Source organism: Erythrolamprus reginae, chromosome 8 (genome assembly GCF_031021105.1).
Source record: "Erythrolamprus reginae isolate rEryReg1 chromosome 8, rEryReg1.hap1, whole genome shotgun sequence".
Lineage (NCBI taxonomy): Eukaryota > Metazoa > Chordata > Lepidosauria > Squamata > Dipsadidae > Erythrolamprus > Erythrolamprus reginae.
The window spans coordinates 40702044-40717644 of record NC_091957.1 but is presented as its reverse complement, the minus strand read 5'-3'; the positions used below and the strand labels follow the sequence as shown (position 1 = coordinate 40717644).

The 15601-nt window shown below is 42.6% G+C and overlaps 1 protein-coding gene across 1 annotated transcript; it reads left to right on the top strand.

Annotated features, from left to right (window-relative positions):
- The first annotated feature begins 13 nt into the window (after positions 1-13).
- LOC139171477 (DNA-directed RNA polymerases I and III subunit RPAC2-like) lies at positions 14-11039 on the top strand. The gene is made up of 5 exons (XM_070759728.1): positions 14-144; positions 5203-5300; positions 6724-6800; positions 8900-8982; positions 10146-11039. Exons 1-5 carry the CDS (start codon positions 100-102, stop codon positions 10191-10193), a joined length of 351 nt encoding a protein of 116 aa, XP_070615829.1. The 5' UTR covers positions 14-99; the 3' UTR covers positions 10194-11039.
- The last annotated feature ends 4562 nt before the right edge of the window (positions 11040-15601 follow it).

The following is a 15601-nucleotide window of genomic DNA, read 5'->3' as shown; positions in this document are numbered from 1 at the left end:
GCTTGAAAGCAAGGGGAGGGCTCAGGGCGGGGGAAATGAATTCCTGACTTGGAGACTACGACTCCCGGCATCCCCTGCGCTCCCACGCATGCGGGAAAGATGGGAGACGAAGAAGAGAAGCAGCAGCCGCGCGTGTTGCAGATGGTAAGACCGGGCGGAGGGAGGCGGGCGGCAGAAATCCAAGCTCTAAATCCTAAAGTAAACCAGTAACCACCCAGTAATCATAATTAGTGGAAACTGCTGCAGAAAAGATCTCTCTCTCCTCTCTCTATCATCTACCTACCTGCTCCCTATAGCTAATATTAAATAAATAAATAAATCCTATCCATCTATCTTTCTATAATCTATATCTATATTTCTGTCATCTGTCTATCTGTCTTTCTAGCATCCATGATCTATTTATATTTATCTTTCGATATCTATCATTGTATCTATCATCTATCCATCTCTATCTTTCTATCATTTATTCATTCATTTATTTATTTATTTTGTCCAATACACAATGAGGGTTTTAGTGGGTATATATATATAGTGTTCGCCTTAGAACAAGGACAGAAACACCAGCCTGAAGATGACGAGTGGGACCTCGTCGAAACGTCACCAGAAATTTCCAAATCCTACACGGGAAGAAACCCGAATATACCAAGACAGTCATACCTGTACCCGTGAAAATCTATGAAAACATATATATATATTTATATACACATAGTAAAATACATGATGAAGGTTATAGAGGAGATACTCATAGTAAAATATATCTAAGAAATAATAGAAAAGAAGGTATAGTAATAGAACATATCAATGAAAGAATAGAAGAAGAGATATAGGAATAGAAGAAAGGAATAGGAGATATAGGAGAGCAATAGGACAGGGAACGGAAGGCACTCTAGTGCACTTGTACTCGCCCTTACTGACCTCATAGATAACCATAGATAATCTAAGGGTAAATTGTTGGGGGTTTGGGGTTGACACTATGGAGTCCGGTAATGAGTTCCACGCTTCAACAACTCGGTTACTGAAGTCATATTTTTTACAGTCAAGTTTGGAGCGGTTAATATTGAGTTTAAATCTGTTGTGTGCTCTTGTGTTGTTGTGGCTGGAGCTGAAGTAGTCGCCGACAGGCAGGACATTGCAGCATATGATCTCATGGGCAAATACTTAGATCTTGTTTAAGGCGTCTTAGTTCTAGGCTTTCTAGGCCCAGGATTGAAAGTGTAATCTAGTCTCGTAGAAAGTCTAGTCTCGTAGGGGTATTTCGAGTGGAGGAGTGAAGGGCTCTTCTGGTGAAGTATCTGGACATCATCTATCTATATCTTTCTATACCATCGTTTCTTTCTTTCTGTCTATCTCTATCTATCTATCTATCTATCTATCTATCTATCTTTATCTTTCAATATCTATCATTGTATCTATCATCTATCCCTCTCTATATCTTTCTATCATAGAATAGAATAGAATACAATTTTATTGGCCAAGTGTGATTGGACACAGAAGGAATTTGTCTTGTGTCCTGTATCTTTCTATCTCTATATCTTTCTATCATCTATCTATCTAGCACCTCTGGAGTAGGAGCATGCCATGTCCTTTTATGGCAGCTAATTTTAGGGCAGCTTGCTCTCCTTTGGTCCCCACCTGTCACTCAGCTCTCACCTGTGACTCCTAGTAGCTGTAGCATGCGCACCCCGAGCAACAGATCTGACAGGCTGGCCAAACCAGGTGGAGAGTAGCCTTTAGTGACATAGGGACTTTTCTATCCCGAGCCTATGAAGACAGATTCTGGTGGACTGGGTAGATTAAATCTACTAGATCACGAAGGCAGTCTCTGCAAGCGATGTGGTACACTATGGGCACAGCAAGACACAAGGCGCCCTGGTCAACCACTGAGCCCAGCCCATCTCCAACTGTCTCGACTTTTGTCCTGCTATTGGAGTAAGATGGAATCTGGGAAGAGAGCGTGAGGCTGACTATGTGCACCTGTCCCTCACTTTAATCCAAGTCATGCACAAGTCTTGACATTTCTTGTTTGTTTGTTTGTTTGTTTGTTTCTTTGTTTATTAATTAATTAATTAATTAGATTTGTATGCCGCTCCTCTACGTAGACTCGGGGTGGCTCACAACAGCAATAAAACAATTCATGACAAATCTAATAATTTAAAAACATTTTAAAAAACCCGTTATTAAGCAGACATACACACAAACATACCATACATAAATTGTATAGGCACGGGGGAGATATCTCAATTCCCCCATGCCTGGCGGCAAAGGTGGGTTTTAAGGAGCTTACGAAAGGCAAGGAAGCTGGGGGCAACTCTGATATCTGGGGGGAGTTGGTTCCAGAGGGTTGGGGCCACCACAGAGAAGGCTCTTCCCCTGGGTCCCGCCAAACAACATTGCTTAGTCGACGGGACCTGGAGAAGGCCAACTCTGTGAGACCTAACTGGTCGCTGGGATTCGTGCGGCAGAAGGCGGTCCCGGAGATATTCTGGTCCGATGCCCTGAAGGGCTTTATAGGTCATAACCAACACTTTGAATTGTGACCGGAAATTGATCAGCAACCAATGCAGACTGCGGAGTGTTGGTGTAACATGGGCATACCTGGGGAAGTCCATGATTGCTCTCGCAGCTGCATTCTGTACGATCTGAAGTTTCCGAACAGTTTTCAAAGGTAGACCCATGTAGAGAGCATTACAGTAGTCGAATCTCAAGATGATGAGGGCATGAGTGACTGTGAGTAGTGAGTCCCGGTCCAGATAGGGCCGCAACTGGTGCACCAGGCGAACCTGGACAAACGTCCCCCTCACCACAGCTGAAAGATGGTTCTCTAATGTGAGCTGTGGATCGAGGAGGACGCCCAAGTTGCGGATTTCTTCTAAGATGTCAAGGTCCTCTTTGAAAACGATGGACGAAAATAATCATCTATCTGTCCATGTGCCGCCTCTATGTTGGTTGAGGCAGGCAGGATTCCCTTGAGTACCATTTGTTGGGGGTCAAGGGAAAGGGAGGATCTTGCCTTCTCTTTCTGCTCAAGATCCCATGGACAATTGGTGGGCCACTGTGTGACACAGAATACTGGACTCGATGGGCTTTGGCCTGATTCAGCATGGCTCTTCTTATGTTCTTATGTTCAGTCATTGAGTGAGTTTTGCTGTGAGTGAGTGAACCTCAATTTTACGACCAATATTACCACTTTTGTTAAGCGAATCCTTGCAGTTGTTAATGAATTTGACTTCCCCCATTGGCTTTGCTAGTTGGGAGCCGGTCAGAAACATTGCAAAAGAAGATCACATGACCCCAGGATAGTACAGCTGTCATAAACACATCCCATTGGCAAAATTATTATTATTATTATTATTATTATTATTATTATTATTATTATTATTATTAATTAGATTTGTATGCCGCCCCTCTCCTTAGACTCGGGGCGGCTCACAACAGTGATAAAAACAATGCATAATGACAAATCTAATAATTAGAATCTAAAATAACAATAGTACATTTAAAAAATCTAAAAAGCAAGGAACCCCAATATAAAAAACATACATACAGTCATATCATGCACAAAAACTACATAGGCGGGGGAGATGTCTCAGTTCCCCCACGCTTGACGACAGAGGTGGGTTTTAAGGAGTTTACGAAAGGCGAGGAGGGTAGGGGCAGTTCTAATCTCTGGAGGGAGCTGATTCCAGAGGGTCGGAGCCACCACAGAGAAGGCTCTTCCCCTGGGTCCCGCCAGACGACATTGTTTAGTCGACGGGACCCGGAGAAGACCAACTCTGTGGGACCTAACCGGCCGCTGGGATTCGTGCAGCATAAGGCGGTCTCGCAGATATCTTGGTCCGGTGCCATGATACCCCAAATACCCAAATTTTGATTATATGACTATGGGGATGCTCCCATGATCGCCACTGAAAAATGGTCAGTGTGTTGTAGCTTCAAACAGTAACTTCAAACAAATGATTGTAAGTCGAGGACTATGATAGGTGGGGAAAGGACAGATAGATGTGGAGCAGAGATGGCTTCTGGCTGCTGCTATTGCCAGTTTGCCCAGGGATGCGCCATGCACATGTACACTACTAAAAAAAAACCTGCACATGTGCAGAAGCAAAAAAATAAGATGGTGGCACTTATGGTGAGAACTGGATCAGGGTTGTGGCAGACTTGGGTTGCTGCCAGTTCCAGCAATTCAAGTCACAATTCAAAGTGTTGGTTATGACCTATAAAGCCCTTCATGGCATCGGACCAGAATATCTCCGGGACCGCCTTCTGCCGCACGAATCCCAGCGACCAGTTAGGTCCCACAGAGTTGGCCTTCTCCGGGTCCCATCGACTAAACAATGTCGTCTGGCGGGTCCCAGGGGAAGAGCCTTCTCTGTGGCAGCCCCGACTCTCTGGAACCAGCTGCCCCCACCCTCCTTGCCTTCCGTAAATTCATTAAAACTCACCTGTGCCGTCAGGCATGGGGGAATTGAGGCATTCCCCCCCCCTCTCCCGGGCCTATACAATTTATGTATGGTATGTCTGTGTGTATGTCTGGTTTAATAATGGGGTTTTTAAATGTTTTTTTTTAAATCTATTAGATTTGTCATGAATTGTTTTATTGTATGCTGTGAGCTGCCCCGAGTCTATGGAGAGGGTTGGCATACAAATCTAATTAATTAATTAATTAATTAATACATAAATACATACATACATACATACATACATACATACATACATAGAGAGAGAGAGATAGGTAGGTAGGTAGGTAGGTAGATGCAGATGATATATAAATTATATATAGACAGATAAGTAATAGACAGATAACTATGGACAGACGATAAATGATGATAAATGGAAACTGCTGCAGAAGCGATCTCTCTCTCGTCTATCTATTTATCATCTACCTACCTGCCCCCTATAGCTAATATTAAATAAATAAATACATACATACATACAAACATACAGAGAGAGAGAGAGAGAGAAGATAGATAGATAGATAGATAGATAGATAGATAGATAGATAGATAGATAGATAGATAGATAGATAGATAGATAGAACAGGTCCAAAGCGGTAGGAACCCACCTCTGATATAGAGAATAAGTAGAAGAAAGGGGAAGTGTCCCATCCTTTAACACAGGTGTACTGCTTTCAAGCTATTTTCCATCAAAGAAACCCCACCTTTTACCTTCCAGTTTCTGGTTTTCTTTCTCTACCCTCTGTAGGTAAGAGCTGAGGGGTCGGATAAGAGCTGTGTCACATTTGTGCTCAACAATGAAGACCACACCCTTGGCAATTCTTTGAGATACATGATTATGAAAAAGTGAGTCCAGCTTTTCTTAGTCAAAGGGAGAACTGTGTTTTGCTTTGAAGACAAAAAGCTTCAAAGGATACAAGCAACCAGTCCTATAACATCTCTTTACAAATCCTTAAAATAGCTGGGTCTTGTCCTGGGATTCTGCAAAGCTAATAGTGAACTCATACATGACAGTTACATTCTTTTAAAGAGCTACAACCAAGTATTCCCTGTGCAGATTTTTAAAGCCCCTTGTAGCCTCCATTCCAAAGCAATGCTACAACCCTATCTCATAAACTGGTTATTGCCATTTGGAGACAGTGATACACTTGATGCTTAGCAGGAAACTCTGATTTGTTAAAAAAAACGATGGATATCAGGGCAATGATGATTTAATAGCTGACCAGTTGCTGTAATGCTTTAATGATGATGCAACGGTAGTAATGAGTCAGCAGTGGGCCTACCGGAAGTCTGGAGGCTTCAGTGAGGGCTGCAGAGATGTGTGTGTGGTGGGGGTTGTGCACTAGGAGTGTGGGCAGGCACACACAATGTAGATAGATAGATAGATAGATAGATAGATAGATAGATAGATAGATAGATAGATAGATACAGTAGATAGATAGACAGACAGATACCATTGATACGATAGGTAGGTAGATAGATAGATAGATAGATAGATAGATAGATAGATAGATAGATACAGTAGATAGACAAACAGACAGACAGATACCATTGATACGATAGGTAGGTAGGTAGATAGATAGATAGATAGATAGATAGATAGATAGATAGATAGATAGATACAGTAGATAGATAGACAGACAGATACCATTGATACGATAGGTAGGTAGGTAGATAGATAGATAGATAGATAGATAGATAGATAGATAGATAGATAGATACAGTAGATAGACAAACAGACAGACAGATACCATTGATACGATAGGTAGGTAGGTAGATAGATAGATAGATAGATAGATAGATAGATAGATAGATAGATAGATAGATAGATAGATAGATACAGTAGATAGACAAACAGACAGACAGATACCATTGATACGATAGGTAGGTAGGTAGGTAGATAGATAGATAGATAGATAGATAGATAGATACAGTAGATAGACAAACAGACAGACAGATACCATTGATACGATAGGTAGGTAGGTAGATAGATAGATAGATAGATAGATAGATAGATAGATAGATAGATAGATACAGTAGATAGACAGACAGACAGATACCATCGATACGATAGAGAGAGAGAGAGAGAGAGTAGGGCAGATACAAATCAAAATAAATAAATATATTAGCATATATCCGTTTTATTACTAAATCTGGAGCCAAACCTTTCCTGTTGTATGATTTTCAGGGCATCAGTCCAACAGAGAAAATCCTTTGATTCCCCCCCATCCTCTGCCTCTGTCACAATCTTCTCGTTGTTTCTCTGCAGCCCTGAAGTTGAGTTTTGTGGTTACAGCATCACCCATCCCTCGGAAAGCAAAATCAACTTCCGCATCCAGAGCAGAGGTGAGAATAACCCAGCTCTTCTTCCTGCAGGGCCAAGGGAAAGGGCAGGCCAGCTTCTTCCTTTCGTGAGAAACCCCGTGGTCCTGCGTCTTCAGCTCACGAGCTCCATTGCCCCAGGGAAGCTATCCTTTCCAGAACGATGACAGGTCACTGTCCACTTAAGGGCAAGGAGAGAGCGGGTTCTGCAGTAATTTGCCATTAAACAACGGCCCGAGGATTGTGTCTATAAAAGAGCTGCATAGAAAGTTCAGCTTCTGGTATTGCTGAATCTTTTTTGGCCTCCTGATTGTAGCCCTGAGGAAACAAGGGTGCAGCCAGTACATTGTTCCAGGGTCCATGGAGCTCAAAGGAGGGCCACAAAGGGGAAATTTTTAAGGTAGTTTAAGGGAGAATATTGCTAAGAGATTGGTCTAAGAATTATACTTAAAATGTGTAAGGATTGTCTCTTCAGGTGCTGCACAGCTATTGTATGTGCAACCTGCTTGGGATAACTTGCTTGTTTGCCATTGTTGGCCAAGAATTGCATAAAGGTTATGTGCCAAATAGATAGGCTGTCAATTCGCAAAGCATCTCTGGCCGGCTATTGAGTTGCCATAGGCAAGGAGGATGGGAAAACAAACTTGCAGCTATGGTGAAGCACATTCCAGACATATCTCTGTCAAGGCTGTCTCCCAGGGTTACCCACAGCGGATAGAAGGGAGCGATCTCTACAACCTGCGAATGGCAAATGTGACTGATGACACACCCTGGAGGGTGGGGAGAAACAAAGTCCAGCCTCGGCCATAAATTACGTGGGGTCAGAGTTGGCTTCACTTGGAACATAACGACATGAAGTCCCTAATAAATAACTGAATTTCTTTGGAAGCTTGGCTTGAGGCTCATGATTTAGTTAGGGCAGTGTTTTTCAACCAGTGTGCCATGGCACACTAGTGTGCCGCGAGAAATGGTCAGGTGTGCCGCGAAGAAGGAAGCTCAGGTTCCGGTCTTGCAACTTTTTGCTGAGAGAGAGAGAGTGAAAGAGAGAGAGAAAGCAAGAGAGAGAGAAAGAGAGAGAAAGAAAACAAGAGACAGAGAAAGAGAGAAAGAGAGTGAGAGAGAGAGAGAAAGCAAGAGAGAGAAAGAAAAGAAAGAGAGAGAAAGCAAGAGTGAGAGAGAAAGAAAGCAAGAGAGAGAGCAAAAGAGAGAGAAAAGAAAGCAAGAGAGAAAGAAAGCAAGAGAGAGAGAGAAAAGGAGAGGAAGGGAGAGAGAGAGAGAAATGAGAGAAAAGAGAAAATGATTGAGACAGAGAATGAGAGGAAAAAGAGAGAAACAAAAGAGAGAGAGAAGTGACTCTTGATTTAAAGCATATGATAAAAAGCATCCAAAGAATAAAAGAAAAAAAACCCCCAGCCCTCACCTGTTTTAGGAAATGGTTCAAGAGTATGTATACACAGAGAGAGTGGGGGGAGGAGACAGGGATGGAAAAAGAGAGAAGAGTGTCTTAGGATGTCATTTTGTGTCATTTTGGTTGGTGATGTGCCCTAGGATTTTGTAAATGTAAAAAAATGTGCCGCAGCTCAAAAAAGGTTGAAAATCACTGAGTTAGGGCATCAGTGACATGGGCAGCAAACTTCTTAAAACCTTTCGTAAACTTCTTAAAACCCACCTCTGCCATCAGGCATGGGGGAACTGAGACATCTCCCCTTGCCTATGTAGTTTTATGTATGGTATGTTTGTGTGTATGCTTTTAAATAATGGGTTTTTTAGGCTTTTAATGTTAAATTATTATTTTAGATTTTTAATATTAGGTTTGTTATTGTATATTGTTTTGTCACTGCTGTGAGCCGCCCCGAGTCTGTGGAGAGGGGCAGCATACAAATCTAATAAATACTACTACTACTACTACTACTACTACTACTACTACTACTACTACTAATAATAATAATAATAATAATAATAATAAGTCAAATCACCGTTAATCAGTGCACTGTTATTTTTATCCTAGCGTTTCATATTATTTCATGATTTTGACCATCTTAGTGATGCCACCTAAAGTCTGATGGTGTCTGCAACATACAAATAATGTAATAATAAAATTGATCTTTTCTCTGATCGTACAGGAGGCCGACCTGCTATAGACACATTTCAGAAGGGACTGGAAGACCTTATGGGTGTCTGCCAACACGTGCTTAGCACGTTTGAGGTGAGTCAGAGCAATTTCCCTAGCATAGAAGCTTATAACATTACCTAAAGGAAGTACAGAAGATAGAACCAAGTCCAAGTCCTGAGGCTTCAAAGGGAGGAGGGAGTAAGAAATCTGATGCAGAGCATCTTGAACATCCCACAATGTTCATTGGACAGTGACAATGGGGGATAGTCAAAGTCAGCAGTATGGTGCACTATGAGATAAGCATGCATGGCCACAATAACTTTTAGTTTAGTTTAGTTTAGTTTATTAGATTTGTATGCCGCCCCTCTCCGAAGACTCGGGGTGGCTCACAGCATAGCAGTAATACAATACATTACAAATCTAATAATAAAAAATTAAATCCATTTAAAAAGATATTAATAACATAATAAAAGCCCTAACTATGCAGCCACACACATTCAACCTAATCTATCATGCAGTAAGGCCAAAAATATAATAAGGGGGAAAGATGGTAATTATCCCCACGCCTGGCGACAAAAGTGGGTCTTCAGCATTTTACAGAAGGCGAGGAGGGTGGGGGCTATTCGAATCTCTGGAGGGAGTTGATTCCAGAGGGGAGGGGCCGCCACAGAGAAGGCTGTTCCCCTGGGTCCCGCCAGCCGACATTGTTTGGTCGACGGGAGCCAGAGAAGGCCAACTCTGTGGGACCTAATCGGCTGCTGGGATTCGTGCTGCAGGAGGCGGTCTCGGAGATATTCTGGTCCCAGTGGAAAAGCCTTCTCTGTGGCAGCCCCGCCCCTCTGGAATCAACTCCCCCCGGAGATTAGAACTGCCCGCACCCTCCTTGTCTTTCATAAACTACTCAAAACCCACCTATACCGCCAGGCATGGGGGAGTTGAGACACCTTTCCCCCAGGCTTTTTATATTTTATGTTTGGTATGTATGTGTTGTTTGGTTTTTAAATATAATAGGGTTTTATATGCTTCTTTTTAATATTAGATTTGTTTCTCTATAATATTGTTTTTTATTACTGTTGTGAGCCGCCCCGAGTCTTTGGAGAGGGGCGGCATACAAATCTAATAAATTGAATTGAATTGAATGATGTAACAATAGGCATCTGTTAACCAAGGGACTGGACTAACTTGACTTTTGCTGAAGTGCTTATTGTTGATTCTCTGGCCCCAAAAATCCGGACTTTCTTTGTTTTCTATTGCAGGCAAGTGTAGAAGAATACAAGGCCATGAATGACGTGACAATGCAGTAGTTTGTCGACACCCGCATAATGGATCAACCTCTGTATACAGCAACGGGATTGGAGACTGTGACTTATATTAAAAAGACATTTTATTTTTTTAAAAAACTGTCTTTTTTCTAAGGCCTGCGTGATGGGATCCATATTCTCCCTATAGGGTTTAACATACCTATCGTCAGGGAGCGGCGAAAATCCTACGTTAATACTGCATGTTTTTTATTCGGTGGTAAACTCCTTATTCAATGATAGTAAACTCTTCAAGATGTCAAGTTTGCAATCGCCATAAAGTGTATATTTTCAGCTGATGATTCGACCAAATTTGAAATTTCTTTTGTTGTTGTTGTTGTTTTGGTTAAGCTATCAGAATAACTGCAGAAGGGAAGGAGCGGGAATGCTGACAATGGTGATATCTCTGAGAGCCTGGGAATGGTCGTCCCACTTTCTGATGCACTGAAATATGTGTCCTGCTTTGGGTCTTTAGCGCAAAGGAACAAAGAAGATTGAAATGAGATTTGTGGAATCATTAGCTGAAGAAGCCCTTTGATCAGGGCTGTCAAAACTCATTAAGGGCCACATCAAAGTTGTGGTTGAACTCGTGGCCGGCCAGGCATTTATTTATTTATTTATTTATTAGTTGTACTTATATGCCCCCCTCCCCTTGGACTCGGGGTGGCTCACAACATCTCAATAAGAAAAATACAATATGTAAACATTTTTTGTTCTGCTGGGCTCTCTGGTAGGAGCCTCCCGAAAATTCAAGGGTACAAATTTCAGACACACACACACGTCTGAAAATTCAAAACAATGTTCTTTATCACAAAATTCAAAATAAACAAAGCACTCTTTTTGTATTGCAAAGAGCACTCTTCCCAAAACAACCGGGTAGTCTGTACAATTTCCCTTAAGCAGTCATTAAGTACTTAGCTAGCAGCTGTGAAGAAACCTCACACCCCTTCTTCCAACGAAATGACACACACACCTTTCTCTGCTTTGGTTTCAAAGGCGTGAAAAAGCAACAAAGCCCAGCAACACAAGATTCCTGATGAACTCCGATCAGATATTCCACAACAGCCAAACCCACATGCTGCTATTTATAGCAGCAGCCCTTATTACTGGAGCCCCACCCAAACACAGGTGGCCTCCCTTATTTCCTGTAATATGTTCTTACTTGGTCTCTTCTACTCATAATTCTGCGCTTGCGTGGGTCCAAAACGTCATCATCTGAATCAAAGGAAGATAAGGGAGATTGACTGCCTGGGCTGTGTGCCAAGCCCTCCTCTGCTGAGTCACTCCCACCCTCTTCTTCGTCCGAGGAAACTGAACTCTGAACTGATTCTGTTGGCAATAACACAGGCCTGTGACATGATGAATTTTCTCCTGCATCCACCTCCCCATTCCCTGGGGCAGGAGCTGGGCCAGAGCCAACCACAAAAATTTCTAGGTCCAATTAATAGTGATTATGAATTTAAAAATATTTAAAAATTAAACTTTTAAAAGTCAAGCATTCACATACATACTACAACATCCAACACATTCACTGACGGCAAAAGTGATAGATTCTTACAAAAGGCAAGGAGGGTGGGGTCAGTGTGAATCTCTGGGGGGGGGGTTGATTCCAGAGGGCTCTTCCCCTAACAACATTGTCTAGTTCAGTGATTTTCAACCTTTTTTGAGCCGCGGCACACTTTACATTTACAAAATCCTGGGGCACACCACCAACCAAAATGACACTCTAACACAGTACATATACATATAGTTAATAATATTTATTCATTCATTCATTCATTCATTCATTCAATTTTTATGCCTCCCTTCTTAGATTCAGGGCGGCTTACAACATGTTAGCAATAGCACTTTTTTAACAGAGCTAGGCTATTGCCCCCACAATTCGGGTCCTCATTTTACCACCTCGGAAGTATGGAAGGCTGAGTCAAGCTTGGGCCGGTGATGAGATTTGAACCGCTGACCTTCAGATCTACAAGTCAGCTTTATAGTTTCCAAATGTATTTATACTCACTTAGTGTGAAACCTGGGCCTGTTTTGATTAACACAAAAGGGATATCCTGGCAGAAATGGTAGAAAGACACACACAAAGCTTTTCTTCAACAGTTCTCAGTCTCTGTTTTTAGTTTTTATCACAGTCAAGCTTGAGAAGTTCAGCTCACATAGATATGTGGTTGAAAATGGGAGCAATGTCAAAATAGCTTTGTTGGCCAGAATGGGGAACTCCTTGGCAACAGATAACCAAAAACTGTCCAAAGGACCACGGGGAGGAGAAGCAGCTTCAACTACTCGCCTCAGCCACACAATGACAAGTGCGCGGCAGCCCGAGCAGGGACCTTCCTGGTTGTAGATGAGAGGCGGCCTGCTATTGGTTCATCGCTAGTGGTCGGGATGAATCCTAGAAGGTGATTGGTCAGTGAGGGTTCCCTGTGCCTCCACTCTTCCTGTTGCTGATAGCTGGAGGGATTGTGAGGGGAATGTTTATGTTCGGATGAAGGCGGCTGGCGGCAGACCGGATAAATGGCTTCCACGGGCCATATCTGTTCTGCCGGTGTGTGCCAACCGCCCGTAATTACAGGGTACTTGGTCCAAGCAGACACACACAGACACGATTGAATGCAAAAGAAATGTTCTTTATCAACAGAAGAGAAGAAAAAAACTCCCTTTTAAACTTCAAAGGGATTTCTTGTACAAAAAATACACAGGTTAAATGCAAACCAGTTTCTAACTCAGTAACTGGGAAATTGAGTCCACTAATGTTCTCCAAACACTCAAACAATGAAGTATAATCCAGAGTCCAGGAATTCCACACGCAGTCTTGAAGACAAACAGGAAACAACAACCCACGGTCTTGACGAAACTACGATCAGATAATCCTCCACAATGGCCAAACTAGCACGTTGCTCTTTTATCAGCAGCTCTAATTACTGGACTCCCACCCAAACACAGGTGGCCTCTCTTATCTCCTGTAATATTCCTTAAGTTGTTCTCTCCTATGCATAACTCTACGCATGCGTGGGTCAGTCATACATTCCTCCTCTGAATCCAAAGAAGATAAGGAAGATTGATCTCCTCCTGGGCTGTCAGCCAAGCCTCCCTCTTCCATGTCACTCACACTTCCCTCGGCAGAGGATACTTCGCTGGCAGACTCTGTCGGGAGCAAAACAGGCCTGCAGCATGTGGATGTTTCCCCCACATCCACCTCCACATTTCTTGGGGCAGGAGCTGGGCCAGAGCTAACCAGAACAATATCCGGCATGTGGGACATAGTTTGTGGATCCATGTTTAATTTCCCCACGGCACACCTGACCATGTCTCACGGCACACTATTGGTCTAGTTAATGGGACCTGGAGAAGGCCAACTCTGGGACCTAACCAGATGCTGGGATTCATGTGGCAGAAGGTGATCCTGCAGGTAATCTGGTCCTATGCCATGTAGGGCTTTATAGGTCATAACCAACACTTTGAATTGGGTCTGGAAACCAATTGGCAGCCAATGCAGTCTGCGAAGTGCTGGAGAGACATGGGCATGTTTATTACGGTAAGTGAATCTGGCTTCCCCTCTGACTTTGCTTGTCAGAAGGGGATCTCAAAAGGGGATCTCGTGTCTTCCCTGGACACTGCAACCCGTCACAAGCACCTCAATTTTGATCTTGTGAGCATGGCTGGCTAGGGTTGCACGTGTGAAAAAAAATGGTCATCAGTTGCCCTTTTTTGGTGCCGTTGTAACTTTGAACCATCACAAAATGAACCGCTGTAAATCGAGGACTGCCTTTATGTTCAACCTAAGGAAGAGATTGTAAAACCTGGTAGCCGTCTTCTGCAACGTGAAGGGCTTGTCACAGCAATAAAAGGTGTGGACGTAGGTTCTGTTGTGCCCAAGGGAAGGACATGAAGAGGAAGCTTAAGAGAAAGAGATTGAGACTTGAAACGAGGGATTTCTTAACCATGAGAGTTATTAAGCAGGAGTAGCCTGCTTCTGTGGGGCTCCATGAATGGAGGGTTTTCAAACGGAATCAATCGTTATGATCACAGACCAACAGAGGTTGGACAGTCAGTGGTCTGGGATGGTGGGAGGATTCTTGCTCTTGGCAGGGAGATAGACCAAAAAGACTGCAGCGGCAGCCAAAAAAAGCCAGGGCAATCCTAAATTGCATTAATCAAGATCAAGGGAAATACTAATACAGTGTTCCCTCGATTTTTGCGGGGGATGCGTTCCGAGACTGCCCGCGAAAGTCGAATTTCCGCGAAGTAGAGATGCGGAAGTAAATACACCATTTTTGGCTATGGACAGTATCACAAGCCTTCCCTTAACACTTTCAACCCCTAAATTATCATTTCCCATTCCCTTAACAACCATTTACTCACCATTATTACTGGTACTCACCATTGAATAAGACACTTAGCGATCCTGATATTTATAAACATAATTATTTATTAACAATAATTATTTTTTATTTGCAAAAATTATTAGTTTGGTGATGACGAATGATGTCATTGGGTGGGAAAAACCGTGGTGTAGGAAAAAAACCGCAAAGTATTTTTTAATTAATATTTTTTGAAAAACCGTGGTATAGGCTATTTGCAAGTTCGAACCCGCGAAAATCGAGGGAACACTGTACCACTGAATAAAGCTTAAGTAACACCACACCTAGAGTACTGCATCCAGTTTTGGTCACCACATTATAAAACAGGTATGGAGACACTAGAAAGAGTGCAGAGAAGAGCAACAAAGATAATTAAGGAGCTAGAGGCTAAAACAATATTTGAGGGGCTGCCACAGAGAGGAAGGGGTCAAGCTACACTCCAAAGCACCTGAAGGCCAGATAAGTAATAATGGTTGGAAACTGAGCAAGGAGAGATTCAATCTGGAAATCAGGAGAAATTTTCCGACAGAACAATCAACCAATGGAACAGAAGTTGCCTTCAGAAGCTGTGGGAGCTTCATCACTTGAGACTTTCAAGATTGGACTGCCATCTGTCAGAAATGGTGTACGGTTCCTGCTTTGGGGGGGGGGGGGTTGGACTAAATGACCTGCAAGTCCCTTCAATTCTTAATCTGTATCTGTATCACCTCCAGTGTCCCTTTCAACTCTATAAAATTGGCTCAAGGGAGACCAATACATTAGAAGTTTTGATTATTTAGTATTTGCCTAAATCTTTGCCCTGATGCCTTTTTCTCAGTCTTTCATTTGTGAAGAATTTTTGGTTGACATTGAAGTGAGACAGTGAGATTAATTAGGGGAACAGCTTGCCTCTAGAAGTTGTGAATGCTCCATCAGTGGAAGTTTTTAAGAAGACACTGGACAACCGTTTGTCTGAAGTGGTGTAGGGTTGGGCTAGAAGATCTCCAAGGTCCCTTCCAACTCTGTTGTTCAATATTCTCTTAGATAATAATCATTATTATTATTATTTAT

Excerpts from the sequence above, each read along its gene's own strand:
- LOC139171477 (XM_070759728.1), top strand. The coding sequence starts at position 100 with ATGGGAGACGAAGAAGAGAAGCAGCAGCCGCGCGTGTTGCAGATG. Across the intron at positions 145-5,202 it reads AGCCGCGCGTGTTGCAGATG|GTAAGAGCTGAGGGGTCGGA; the intron begins GTAAGACCGGGC and ends TACCCTCTGTAG. Across the intron at positions 8,983-10,145 it reads ACGTGCTTAGCACGTTTGAG|GCAAGTGTAGAAGAATACAA; the intron begins GTGAGTCAGAGC and ends TTTCTATTGCAG.